The following is a 12,641-nucleotide window of genomic DNA, read 5'->3' as shown; positions in this document are numbered from 1 at the left end:
TTGCCCGACACCTGATTGACCCTTCAGGGGTTAAAGTTACCTGACATTCAATGTGACCCTTCAGGGGTTAAAGTTGCCTGACACCTGATATGACCTTTCATGGGTTAAAGTTGCCCGACACCTGATATGACTCTTCAGGGGTTAAAGTTGCCCGATACCTGATATGACCCTTCAGGGGTTAAAGTTACCTGACATCCAATATGACCCTTCAGGGGTTAAAGTTGCCCGACACCTGATATGACCCTTCAGGGGTTAAAGTTACCTGACATCCAATGTGACCCTTCAGGGGTTAAAGTTGCCCGACACCTGATATGACCCTTCAGGGGTTAAAGTTGCCCGACACCTGATATGACCCTTCAGGGGTTAAAGTTACCTGACATCCAATTTGACCCTTCAGGGGTTAAAGTTGCCCGACACCTGATATGACCCTTCAGGTGTTAAAGTTGCTTGACATCCAATGTGACCCTTCAGGGGTCAAAGTTACCTGACATCCAATATGACTCTTCAGGGGTTAAAGTTACCTGACATCCAATATGACCCTTCAGGGGTTAAAGTTGCCCGACACCTGATATGACCCTTCAGGGGTTAAAGTTGCCCGAGACCTGATATGACTCTTCAGGGGTTAAAGTTACCTGACATCCAATATGACCCTTCAGGGGTTAAAGTTACCTGACATCCAATGTGACTCTTCAGGGGTTAAAGTTACCTGACATTCAATATGACTCTTCAGGGGTTAAAGTTACCTGACATCCAATATGACTCTTCAGGGGTTAAAGTTACCTGACATCCAGTATGACTCTTCAGGGGTTAAAGTTACCTGACATCCAATATGACTCTTCAGGGGTTAAAGATACCTGACATCCAATATGACCCTTCAGGGGTTAAAGTTGCCCGACACCTGATATGAATCTTCGGGGGTTAAAGTTACCTGACATCCAATATGACCCTTCAGGGGTTAAAGTTGCCCGACACCTGATATACCCTGCAGGAGTTAAGGTTGCCAGACCCCATATGTCCTCTGTCCTAATACATCAACATGAGGCTTGTTTGGATGAAAGTATAAAGTAGAACTGTTTAGTACTTGGAAGTATGACATGGATCTGATCTTCACTTGAAGTATGCTGTAAAACATATCAATTATTGAAGTATGATGTGGATCTGGTCAGTACTTGACATATGATGTGGATCCGGTCAGTACTTGACATATGATGTGGATCTGGTCAGTACTTGACGTATGATGTGGATCTGGTCAGTACTTGATGTATGATGTGGATCTGGTCAGTACTTGATGGATGATGTTGGTCCAGTCAGTACTTGATGTATGTTGTGGATGTGGTCAGTACTTGACGTATGATGTGGATCTGGTCAGTACTTGATGTATGGTGTGGTTCTGGTCAGTACTTGATGTATGATGTGGATCTGGTCAGTACTTGACGTATGATGTGGATCTGGTCAGTACTTGATGTATGATGTGGATCTGGTCAGTACTTGATGGATGATGTTGGTCCAGTCAGTACTTGATGTATGTTGTGGATGTGGTCAGTACTTGACGTATGATGTGGATTTGGTCAGTACTTGACGTATGATGTGGATCTGGTCAGTACTTGATGTATGATGTGGATCTGGTCAGTACTTGATGGATGATGTTGGTCAAGTCAGTACTTGATGTATGTTGTGGATGTGGTCAGTACTTGATGTATGGTGTGGTTCCAGACAGTACTTGATGTATGATGTGGATCTGGTCAGTACTAGATGTATGATGTGGTTCCAGACAGTACTTGATGTATGATGTGGATCCGGTTAGTACTTGATGTATGATGTGGATCTGGTCAGTACTTGATGTATGGTGTGGTTCCAGACAGTACTTGATGTATGATGTGGTTCCAGACAGTACTTGATGTATGATGTGGATCTGATCAGTACTTGATGTATGATGTGGATCTGGTCAGTACTTGATGTATGGTGTGGTTCCAGACAGTACCTTGATGTATGATGTGGATCTGGTCAGTACTTGACGTATGGTGTGGTTCCAGACAGTACTTGATGTATGATGTGGATCTGGTCAGTACTTGATGTATGATGTGGATCTGGTAGGTACTTGATGTATGATGTGGATCTGGTAGGTACTTGATGTATGGTGTGGATCTGGTAGGTACTTGATGTATGATGTGGATCTGGTAGGTACTTGATGTATGGTGTGGATCTGGTAGGTACTTGATGTATGATGTGGATCTGGTAGGTACTTGATGTATGATGTGGATCTGTTCAGTACTTGATGTATGATGTGGATCTGGTCAGTAATTGATGTATGATGTTGGTCAAGTCAGTACTTGACGTATGATGTGGATCTGGTAGGCACTTGATGTATGATGTGGATCTGTTCAGTACTTGATGTATGATGTGGATCTGGTCAGTACTTGATGTATGATGTTGGTCAAGTCAGTACTTGACGTATGATGTGGATCTGGTCAGTACTTGATGTATGATGTGGATCTGGTAGGTACTTGATGTATGATGTGGTTTTGGTAGGTACTTGATGTATGATGTGGATCTGGTCAATACTTGACATATGATGTGTGTTTGGGGAGATACAAGATGTCCTTACACTGTTATCTACTTTCTGTTGCAGATACACCATGTCCAAATCAACAGCCATCATATTCATTCTCGGATTTTCAATTTTACTGAGGTTGGAGAAATTTGTGAGTACACCAGGCTTGTGTTAAAACACCAGTCACACGTTACCATGGCAACATGGAATATGTACTGTACTGTTCTATGTTTTTTAAATATATGCTCATTTATGCCTGATGATTTCAAAAAGATATCAAATTGTAATTGTTGGCTCAAAGCCTGAGACTAAGCCACCACTGACACTAGCCACTATGTGTAGGATGGGTAGTGTTTGTGTTGCAGAGCTGTAGATTGGTGTAAGTGTCGTCATTTGTAGTGTTTGTGTTGCAACCTGTAGATTGGTGTAAGTGTCAACATGGGTAGTGTTTGTGCTGCAGCGCTGGAGCCTGGTCATGGTGATCCTGTGTGTTGCTGTGGGCCTGTTCCTCTTCACGTACAAGTCAACTCAGTTCAACCTGGAGGGCTTCCTCATGGTCATCACTGCTTCCTTCCTGTCCGGGCTGCGCTGGACGTTAGCTCAACTGGTCACCCAGAAACAGGAAGTGGGTGAGTAGTAGCTCAAATGGTCACCCATAAAGAGGAAGTGGGTGAGTATTAGCTCAACTGGTCACCCATAAACAGGAAGTGGGTGAGTAGTAGCTCAACTGGTCACCCATAAACAGGAAGTGGGTGAGTATTAGCTCAACTGGTCACCCATGAACAGGAAGTGAGTGAGAGTAGCTCAACTGGTCACCCAGAAACAGGAAGTGGGTGAGTATTAGCTCAACTGGTCACGCAGAAACAGGAAGTGGGTGAGTATTAGCTCAACTGGTCACCCAGAAACTGGAAGTTGGTGAGCTCAACTGGTCACTAACAGACAATCGGGGGTATATAGCGTTCCGTCTGTCCGTCCTTCCGTCCGAGCTTTTGTAAGGCCCATAACTTTTTAACCATGCACCCTAGCTTCACCGAACTTGCTACACACATTTACCACAATTAGTACTTGTGCCTTTTGCTAGTTTGAAGATTCTGAACTTTTTAATTTTTGCCGTTCCATGGAAACATTAAGAAACTTAAACTTTTAGGGTGGGTGTTTTGTACGGCCTATATCTTTTTAACTATGCATCCTAGCTTTACCAAACTTTCTACACACATTAACCACAATAAGTACTTGTGCCGTTTGCTAATTTGAAGATTCTGATTTTGGCCGTTTCCATGGACACATTAAGAAACATCAAGAATGCATGTTGTGCTAAGCATTGATTATTCCACACTAGATCGAAATATATTTGCAAAAACATGTGTTCATTTCAAACACAATGCATCCTCATGGGGTTACAAAGGAAAGGGCAGTTCCTCTGACTTAAAGCAACAGGTATATTTCATTAATTAACAAACTATTTACAATTTGTTGTTGACCAGCAGGGATAATGGGGGTATGTGAGCTTTGCTCACTTCTTTCTTGTTCTGACCTTTATTGGCTAATGTGACCTGTAGTGGTTAATGATAACCTGTATTGGCTAATGGTGACCTGTATTGGCTAATGGTGACCTGTATTGGTTAATGATGACCTGTATTTGGCTAATAATGACCTTTATTGGCTAATAAAGACCTGTATTGGGTAATGGTGACCTGTATTGGCTAATGATGACCTGTCCTGGCTAATGATGACCTGTATTGGCTAATGGTGACCTGTATTGGTTAATGATGACCTGTATTTGGCTAATAATGACCTTTATTGGCTAAAAAAGACCTGTATTGGCTAATGGATACCTGTATTGGCTAATGGCGACCTGTATTGGCTAATGGTGACCTGTATTGGCTAATGGTGACCTGTATTGGCTAATGGTGACCTGTATTGGTTAATGATGACCTGTATTTGGCTAATAATGACCTTTATTGGCTAAAAAAGACCTGTATTGGCTAATGGTTACCTGTATTGGCTAATGGTGACCTGTATTGGCTAATGGTGACCTGTATTGGCTAATGGTGACTGCATGTTTCAGGCCTGGGTAACCCGCTTGACATGATGTACCACATACAGCCCTGGATGATTGTTGGCCTGTTTCCACTGTCAGCAGCGTTTGAAGGTAGGTGTCTGTCTGTCTGTCTGTCCCCTTTCACACGTGTCTTGTCTTGTCTTGTCCTCACACAGATCCCAGTATCATCAGGTCAATACATCTGCATTGTAAATGTTCATGAAGTTGATCATGTTCCAGGTATGGAGGTAGCAACAAGAGAAGAATTCTTCCGCTGTGAGGACCTGGGGATGTTCATGACCACGGCTGGGCTTCTCCTGGCCGGGGCAAGTCTCGCCTTCATGTTGGAGTTCAGCGAGTTCCTCCTGCTGTCCCAGACATCCAGCCTCACCCTGTCCTTGTCCGGCATAGTGAAGGTGTGTACTTGTCTGTATGTAGTTTCTGCTGCTCTCCCAGACACCCAGCTTCATCCTGTCCTAGTCTGGCATAGTGAAGGTGTGTACCTTGTCCGGCATAGTGAAGGTGTGTACCTTGTCCGGCATAGTGAAGGTGTGTACTTTGTCAGGTATAGTGAAGGTGTGTACCTTGACCGGCATAGTGAAGGTGTGTACCTTGTCCGGCATAGTGAAGGTGTGTACCTTGTCCGGCATGGTGAAGGTGTGTACCTTGTCCGGCATGGTGAAGGTGTGTACCTTGTCCGGCATAGTGAAGGTGTGTACCTTGTCCGGCATAGTGAAGGTGTGTACCTTGTCCGGCATGGTGAAGGTGTGTACCATGTCCGGCATAGTGAAGGTGTGTACTTTGTCAGGTATAGTGAAGGTGTGTACCTTGTCCGGCATAGTGAAGGTGTGTACCTTGACCGGCATAGTGAAGGTGTGTACCTTGTCCGGCATAGTGAAAGTGTGTACCTTGTCCGGCATAGTGAAGGTGTGTACCTTGACCGGCATAGTGAAGGTGTGTACCTTGTCCGGCATGGTGAAGGTGTGTACGTTGTGTGAATGTAGTTCCTGCTGCTATGTATGTGTGTATTTACCTTTCTATCTGTAGGAGATATGTACGTTGGGCCTGGCTGCTGAGATCAATGGGGACCTGATGAACTCAGTGAACGTCACCGGTCTCTTCGTGTGTTTGTGTGGGATCACATTACACGTGGTACTCAAGGCTGTGTACAGTAAGTAATTCAGTCCTCCACTCTTATCTCCAGTTACCTCTTGCTTGTCCCCCTTTGTAAATCTAGTCTCTGGTACCTCATGCTTGTCTCCCTTTGTAAATGTAGTCAGGGGTACCTCTTGCTTGTCCCCCTTTGTAAATCTAGTCTCTGGTACCTCATGCTTGTCTCCCTTTGTAAATGTAGTCAGGGGTACCTCTTGCTTGTCCCCCTTTGTAAATCTAGTCTCTGGTACCTCATGCTTGTCTCCCTTTGTAAATGTAGTCTGGGGTACCTCATACTTGTCTCCCTTTGTAAATGTAGTCAGGGGTACCTCATACTTGTCTCCCTTTGTAAATCTAGTCTGGGATACCTCATGCTTGTCTCCCTTTGTAAATGTAGTCTGGGGTACCTCATAATTGTCTCCCTTTGTAAATGTAGTCAGGGGTACCTCATACTTGTCTCCCTTTGTAAATCTAGTCTGGGATACCTCATGCTTGTCTCCCTTTGTAAATCTAGTCTGGGATACCTCATGCTTGTCTCCCTGGGTAAATCTAGTCTGGGGTACCTTTTGCTTGTCTCCCTGGGTAAATCTAGTCTGGGGTACCTTTTGCTTAAATTGTTTGAGAGGCATTACTTAGAAGTCGACGGATGACAAGATAGACACAATTTTTTATGGATAACAACTTAAGGTATCCCAGACTAGATTTACAAAGGGAGACAAGCATGAGGTATCCCAGACTAGATTTACAGTATTAAAGAAGTTGTTATCCATAAAAAATTGTGTCTATCTTACCTTATGCTTGTCTCCCTTTGTAAATGTAGTCTGGGGTACCTCTTGCTTGTCCCCCTTTGTAAATGTAGTCAGGGGTACCTTATGCTTGTCTCCCTTTGTAAATCTAGTCTGGGGTACCTCTTGCTTGTCCCCCTTTGTAAATGTAGTCAGGGGTACCACATGCTTGTCCCCCTTTGTAAATCTAGTCAGGGGTACCTCTTGCTTGTCCCCCTTGTAAATGTAGTCTGGGGTACCTCTTGCTTGTCTCCCTTTGTAAATGTAGTCTGGGGTACCTCATGCTTGTCTCCCTTTGTAAATCTAGTCTGGGATACCACATGCTTGTCCCCCTTTGTAAATGTAGTCAGGGGTACCTCTTGCTTGTCCCCCTTTGTAAATCTAGTCTCTGGTACCTCATGCTTGTCTCCCTTTGTAAATGTAGTCTGGGGTACCTCTTGCTTGTCCCCCTTTGTAAATCTAGTCTCTGGTACCTCATGCTTGTCTCCCTTTGTAAATGTAGTCTGGGGTACCTCATACTTGTCTCCCTTTGTAAATGTAGTCAGGGGTACCTCATACTTGTCTCCCTTTGTAAATCTAGTCTGGGATACCTCATGCTTGTCTCCCTTTGTAAATGTAGTCTGGGGTACCTCATAATTGTCTCCCTTTGTAAATGTAGTCAGGGGTACCTCATACTTGTCTCCCTTTGTAAATCTAGTCTGGGATACCTCATGCTTGTCTCCCTTTGTAAATCTAGTCTGGGATACCTCATGCTTGTCTCCCTGGGTAAATCTAGTCTGGGGTACCTTTTGCTTGTCTCCCTGGGTAAATCTAGTCTGGGGTACCTTTTGCTTAAATTGTTTGAGAGGCATTACTTAGAAGTCGACGGATGACAATATAGACACAATTTTTTATGGATAACAACTTAAGGTATCCCAGACTAGATTTACAAAGGGAGACAAGCATGAGGTATCCCAGACTAGATTTACAGTATTAAAGAAGTTGTTATCCATAAAAAATTGTGTCTATCTTACCTTATGCTTGTCTCCCTTTGTAAATGTAGTCTGGGGTACCTCTTGCTTGTCCCCCTTTGTAAATGTAGTCAGGGGTACCTTATGCTTGTCTCCCTTTGTAAATCTAGTCTGGGGTACCTCTTGCTTGTCCCCCTTTGTAAATGTAGTCAGGGGTACCACATGCTTGTCCCCCTTTGTAAATCTAGTCAGGGGTACCTTTTGCTTTTCTCCCTTTGTAAATGTAGTCTGGGGTACCTCATGCTTGTCCCCCTTGTAAATGTAGTCTGGGGTACCTCTTGCTTGTCTCCCTTTGTAAATGTAGTCTGGGGTACCTCATGCTTGTCTCCCTTTGTAAATCTAGTCTGGGATACCACATGCTTGTCCCCCTTTGTAAATGTAGTCAGGGGTACCTTTTGCTTGTCTCCCTGGGTAAATCTAGTCTGGGGTACCTCTTGCTTGTCCCCCTTTGTAAATGTAGTCAGGGGTACCTTATGCTTGTCTCCCTTTGTAAATCTAGTCTGGGGTACCTCTTGCTTGTCCCCCTTTGTAAATGTAGTCAGGGGTACCACATGCTTGTCCCCCTTTGTAAATGTAGTCAGGGGTACCTCTTGCTTGTCCCCCTTTGTAAATGTAGTCTGGGGTACCTTTTGCTTGTCTCCCTTTGTAAATCTAGTCTGGGGTACCTCTTGCTTGTCCCCCTTTGTAAATCTAGTCTGGGGTACCTCTTGCTTGTCCCCCTTTGTAAATGTAGTCAGGGGTACCTCATGCTTGTCTCCCTTTGTAAATGTAGTCTGGGGTACCTCTTGCTTGTCTCCCTTTGTAAATGTAGTCTGGGGTACCTCATGCTTGTCTCCCTTTGTAAATCTAGTCTGGGGTACCTCATACTTGTCTCCCTTTGTAAATCTAGTCTGGGGTACCTCATGCTTGTCTCCCTTCGTAAATGTAGTCTGGGGTACCTCATGCTTGTCTCCCTTTGTAAATGTAGTCTGGGGTACCTCATGCTTGTCTCCCTTTGTAAATCTAGTCTGGGGTACCTCATGCTCATCCCCTGGTATGCCTCTGTGACAAGCAGCTGACATTTCTTGAACAGACAGCTGCCCTCTTCCTGATGCAGTGAAAAACAGTAATCAATATCATGTCATCTCAGATACTCAAGAGAGCAAGAGGCGGGTGTTGGAGCGGACGCCGGAGTCAGTGGAGATGCTGACCAGGGATGGGGGGGCCAACGAGGAAGACGAGGTGGACGTGTTTGATGTGAAGCGGGACAGATAACCCTGAGTGAGTGAGTCAGTGAGTGAGTGAGTCACATCGCTTCTAGCAGTATACCATCGATATCACGGCGGGGACACCAGAAATATGTTTGTGTGTACATGAAGTGTGTGAACAGTGTGTGTGTGGACAATGTGTGTGAACAGTGTGTGTGTGGACAGTGTGTGTGTGCGTGTGTGTGTACATTAGACGATACTTTTATAGTTTCGGCTTCCAGAGTTGGCTGACCCAGTATGATATGAAACAGTGCCAGACTGCAACAGAAACCTACTAACTGGTAATTGTTTACTGTTTTAACCATATTGTTTATATTAATAAAGCAATGTACATGTTACCTTAAAAATATGAAATTTTATTTGCATAATGAGCCATAGTCCCCTGATGGACCTAAAGAACTCTAGTAAGGACTAATTATTGAGCAACACCGGTTATGGTTTTCTATTTCAACTTCCCCATGCTAGTTGGCGAGCTTGAAGCTGGAAACCATCTGATCCAGATGTGAGGAGTGTGTGTAGATTATGTACATATGGGCAAATATTTATGTTGTAAATAGCTTGAGAAATAGATCATGCCAAAAACATTTTCATTATGTGGAATAAGTCATGGATTCGAGTGTGTGTTCGATGGAGTCAAATCTACCACTAGGTGGATGTCATGAGTAATGCTGTTCGATGGATCCAAGTGTTCCTCTAGGATGTCATGTGGAATGCTGTTTGATGGAGCCAGGCATTCCTCTAGGATGTCATGTGGAACGCTGTTCGATGGAGCCAAGCATTCCTCTAGGATGTCATGTGGAACGCTGTTCGATGGAGCCAAGCATTCCTCTAGGATGTCATGTGGAACGCTGTTCGATCGAGCCAAGCATTCCTCTAGGATGTCATGTGGAACACTGTTCGATGGCGCCAAGCATTCCTCTAGGATGTCATGTGGAACGCTGTTCGATGGAGCCAAGCATTCCTCTAGGATGTCATGTGGAACACTGTTCGATGGCGCCAAGCATTCCTCTAGGATGTCATGTGGAACACTGTTCGATGGAGCCAAGCATTCCTCTAGGATGTCATGTGGAACGCTGTTCGATGGAGCCAAGCATTCCTCTAGGATGTCATGTGGAACGTTGTTTGATGGAGCCAAGCATTCCTCTAGGATGTCATGTGGAACGTTGTTCGATCGAGCCAAGCATTCCTCTAGGATGTCATGTGGAACGCTGTTCGATGGAGCCAAGCATTCCTCTAGGATGTCATGTGGAACGTTGTTTGATGGAGCCAAGTATTCCTCTAGGATGTCATGTGGAACGCTGTTCGATGGAGCCAAGTTTTCCTCTTGGTGGATGTCATGTGGAACGCTGTTCGATCGAGCCAAGCATTCCTCTAGGTGGATGTCATCATGTATGAGTTCTATATCAGTGTGATCAATCAATGCAAAATGATGTGACTGAAACTTTAATTAATATGTTTAAGCATATCATGTAGATGATATCTCACGTATCCTGATATCATGTCCATGTTGTGACTGTTGTGTGAAGTCTCACCGGGTGAGCAGGTGGACGGACATACAGACTCTGTGAAGTGCTTCACCGCATGCATGTGAGGCAGTGGTGTGCTGCACAGATGTGTGAGCAAACTAAAGGGTGAAGCATGTATATGTCTGTGTATGAGTTCATGTCGAAGTGAATTATTCTGTGTCTACTTGTGCTCTAATGAACTTTTATTCATCTTTACTAGTTGCGACCAAAGTCAAACAATATTATGCCATTCATGCCACATGTCAAACACCATATGCAACATGTCAAACATCTCACACCACACACTAGACATTTCACACCACACAGCAGACATCACACAACACACACTCGACACACGGCTTCATGGGTTCACCACTGTGGTAGAGGGCTGCCCATAGCTTTTGGTTGAGGGTGTTCTCAGTGTTATGGCTGTATATACATGGCAGGCAATGGCTGTGTTTGTTCATCACTATATATTACTGGTATACCATGTTGTTGCTCAGTGTTGAGTCATCTTTCCTCCCCCAGTACCTTGGTCATATATATGTTTGTGTTTGTGGATGTTGTGTACATACGGCTTAATAAAATAAAAGTATTGGCAATTTTTTTTTGAAAATATAGAGCAGGCGGGGCAGTGTCTTGCACTGTCTTTGTTTTTTTTGTTGCTCAAACTAGTATGTAACCAAATATACAGTTGTGTAGCCAGATAAAAAGATGTGTGCAATCTACCTGGGAAAGAGCCCCCTACCCACATGAATGTATTCACTGATGAGAAAAAAACTGGAATACAGTATTTGACTACTGTTGGATTTGGGATATTTAAGGATTTTCATTTTTTTTTAAAAATGGAAATAAAAACGAAATGTGCTGCGGACTTTGTGATGCTGTGGGCAGAGCCTGAGAACCAAGATTATTATTTTTTTAGCCTCGTACAGGAGAAATGCACTACTGATTATCATTCCTATGGTGAAGCTGAGCTTCCTTTTTATCATGGTGACTGCTTACATATTTTTAAGACTATTGGGGAAATGTTTTGAAGGTGTGAATAATTTCTCTGTTACTCAAGGAACAAGAAGATTTATTACGTGCTTAGAAATCGTTACATATCCAACATTCCTGGGCCTGGCCATTCATATGTCATTATTTTGAGAGAGTGAGTTAAAATTTACCACCGCATTATTTCAGCCATATAGTGACTTTCATTGTTTAGAGTGACCGTGGTGACACATGCAACGATGAATATTGCAGTTAACACTGTAGATATTTAACGATGTATGTTCAAGGTATTTCAGCTTGCAGAGAACCAACGACGTACATGTTGAGCTTCAAATGAATTCAGTGGGTTTCAATTCCATGATCTCCTAACTTAAATTATTGATGCCATCGAATTTCTTATTCAATATATAATCCGATGAAGCAGACCCACACTCCACTACACCACACCACCCCACACTACACCACGCCACACTACGCCACCCCACACTCCTCCACCCCAGGCTCCACCTACCCACACTACACCACCCCACACTACACCACCCCACACTACACCACCCCACACTACACCACCCCACACTCCACCACCCCACACTACACCACCCCACACTACACCACCCCACACTACACCACCCCACACTACACCACCCCACACTACACCCACCCACACTACACCACCCCGAACTCAGCCACCCCACACTCCACCATCCCACACTACACCACCCAACACTCCACCACCCCACATTACACCACCCCACACTCCACCACCCCACACTACACCACCCCACACTCCACAACCCCACACTACACCACCCCACACTCCACAACCCCACACTCCACCACCCCACACTACACCACCCCACACTCCACAACCCCACACTCCACCACCCCACACTACACCACCCCACACTACACCACTCCACACTCCACCACCCCACACTCCCCCACCCCACACTACATCACCCCACACTCCACCACCCCACACTACACCACCCCACACTCCACAACCCCACACTACACCACCCCACACTCCACAACCCCACACTCCACCACCCCACACTACACCACCCCACACTCCACAACCCGAAACTCCACCACCCCACTCTCCACCACCCCACACTACATCACCCCACACTCCACCACCCCACACTACACAACCCCACACTACACAACCCCACACTCCACCACCCCACACTCCACAACCCCACACTCCACCACTCCACACTCAACCACCCCACCCCACACTACACCCCCCCACACTACACCACCCCACACTCCACCACCCCACACTCCCCCACCCCACACTACACCACCCCACACTCCACCACCCCACACTACACCACCCCACACTACACCA

The 12,641-nt window shown here is 45.0% G+C and overlaps 1 protein-coding gene across 4 annotated transcripts in view; it reads left to right on the top strand.

The window, feature by feature from the left end:
* LOC139454586 (solute carrier family 35 member C2-like) overlaps positions 1–11,936 on the top strand; it is a 28,872-nt gene extending 16,936 nt beyond the window's left edge. For all 4 annotated transcript variants that reach the window (XM_071236388.1, XM_071236389.1, XM_071236390.1 and 1 more), the window contains exons 5-10: positions 2,630–2,702; positions 3,012–3,180; positions 4,620–4,703; positions 4,833–5,008; positions 5,640–5,763; positions 8,669–11,936. In XM_071236388.1, coding sequence (XP_071092489.1) covers positions 2,630–2,702; positions 3,012–3,180; positions 4,620–4,703; positions 4,833–5,008; positions 5,640–5,763; positions 8,669–8,793 — 751 coding nt within the window. In that variant the 3' untranslated portion in view covers positions 8,794–11,936. The remainder of the gene's footprint in view (positions 1–2,629; positions 2,703–3,011; positions 3,181–4,619; positions 4,704–4,832; positions 5,009–5,639; positions 5,764–8,668) is intronic.
* Positions 11,937–12,641: the final 705 nt, after the last annotated feature.

This window comes from Haliotis cracherodii, unplaced genomic scaffold (assembly GCF_022045235.1).
Source record: "Haliotis cracherodii isolate W230 unplaced genomic scaffold, xgHalCrac1.p SCAF_10, whole genome shotgun sequence".
Classification (NCBI taxonomy): Eukaryota; Metazoa; Mollusca; class Gastropoda; order Lepetellida; family Haliotidae; genus Haliotis; species Haliotis cracherodii.
Note: the sequence above shows the minus strand (reverse complement) of the source record. Positions and strands in the feature narration are given on the sequence as shown.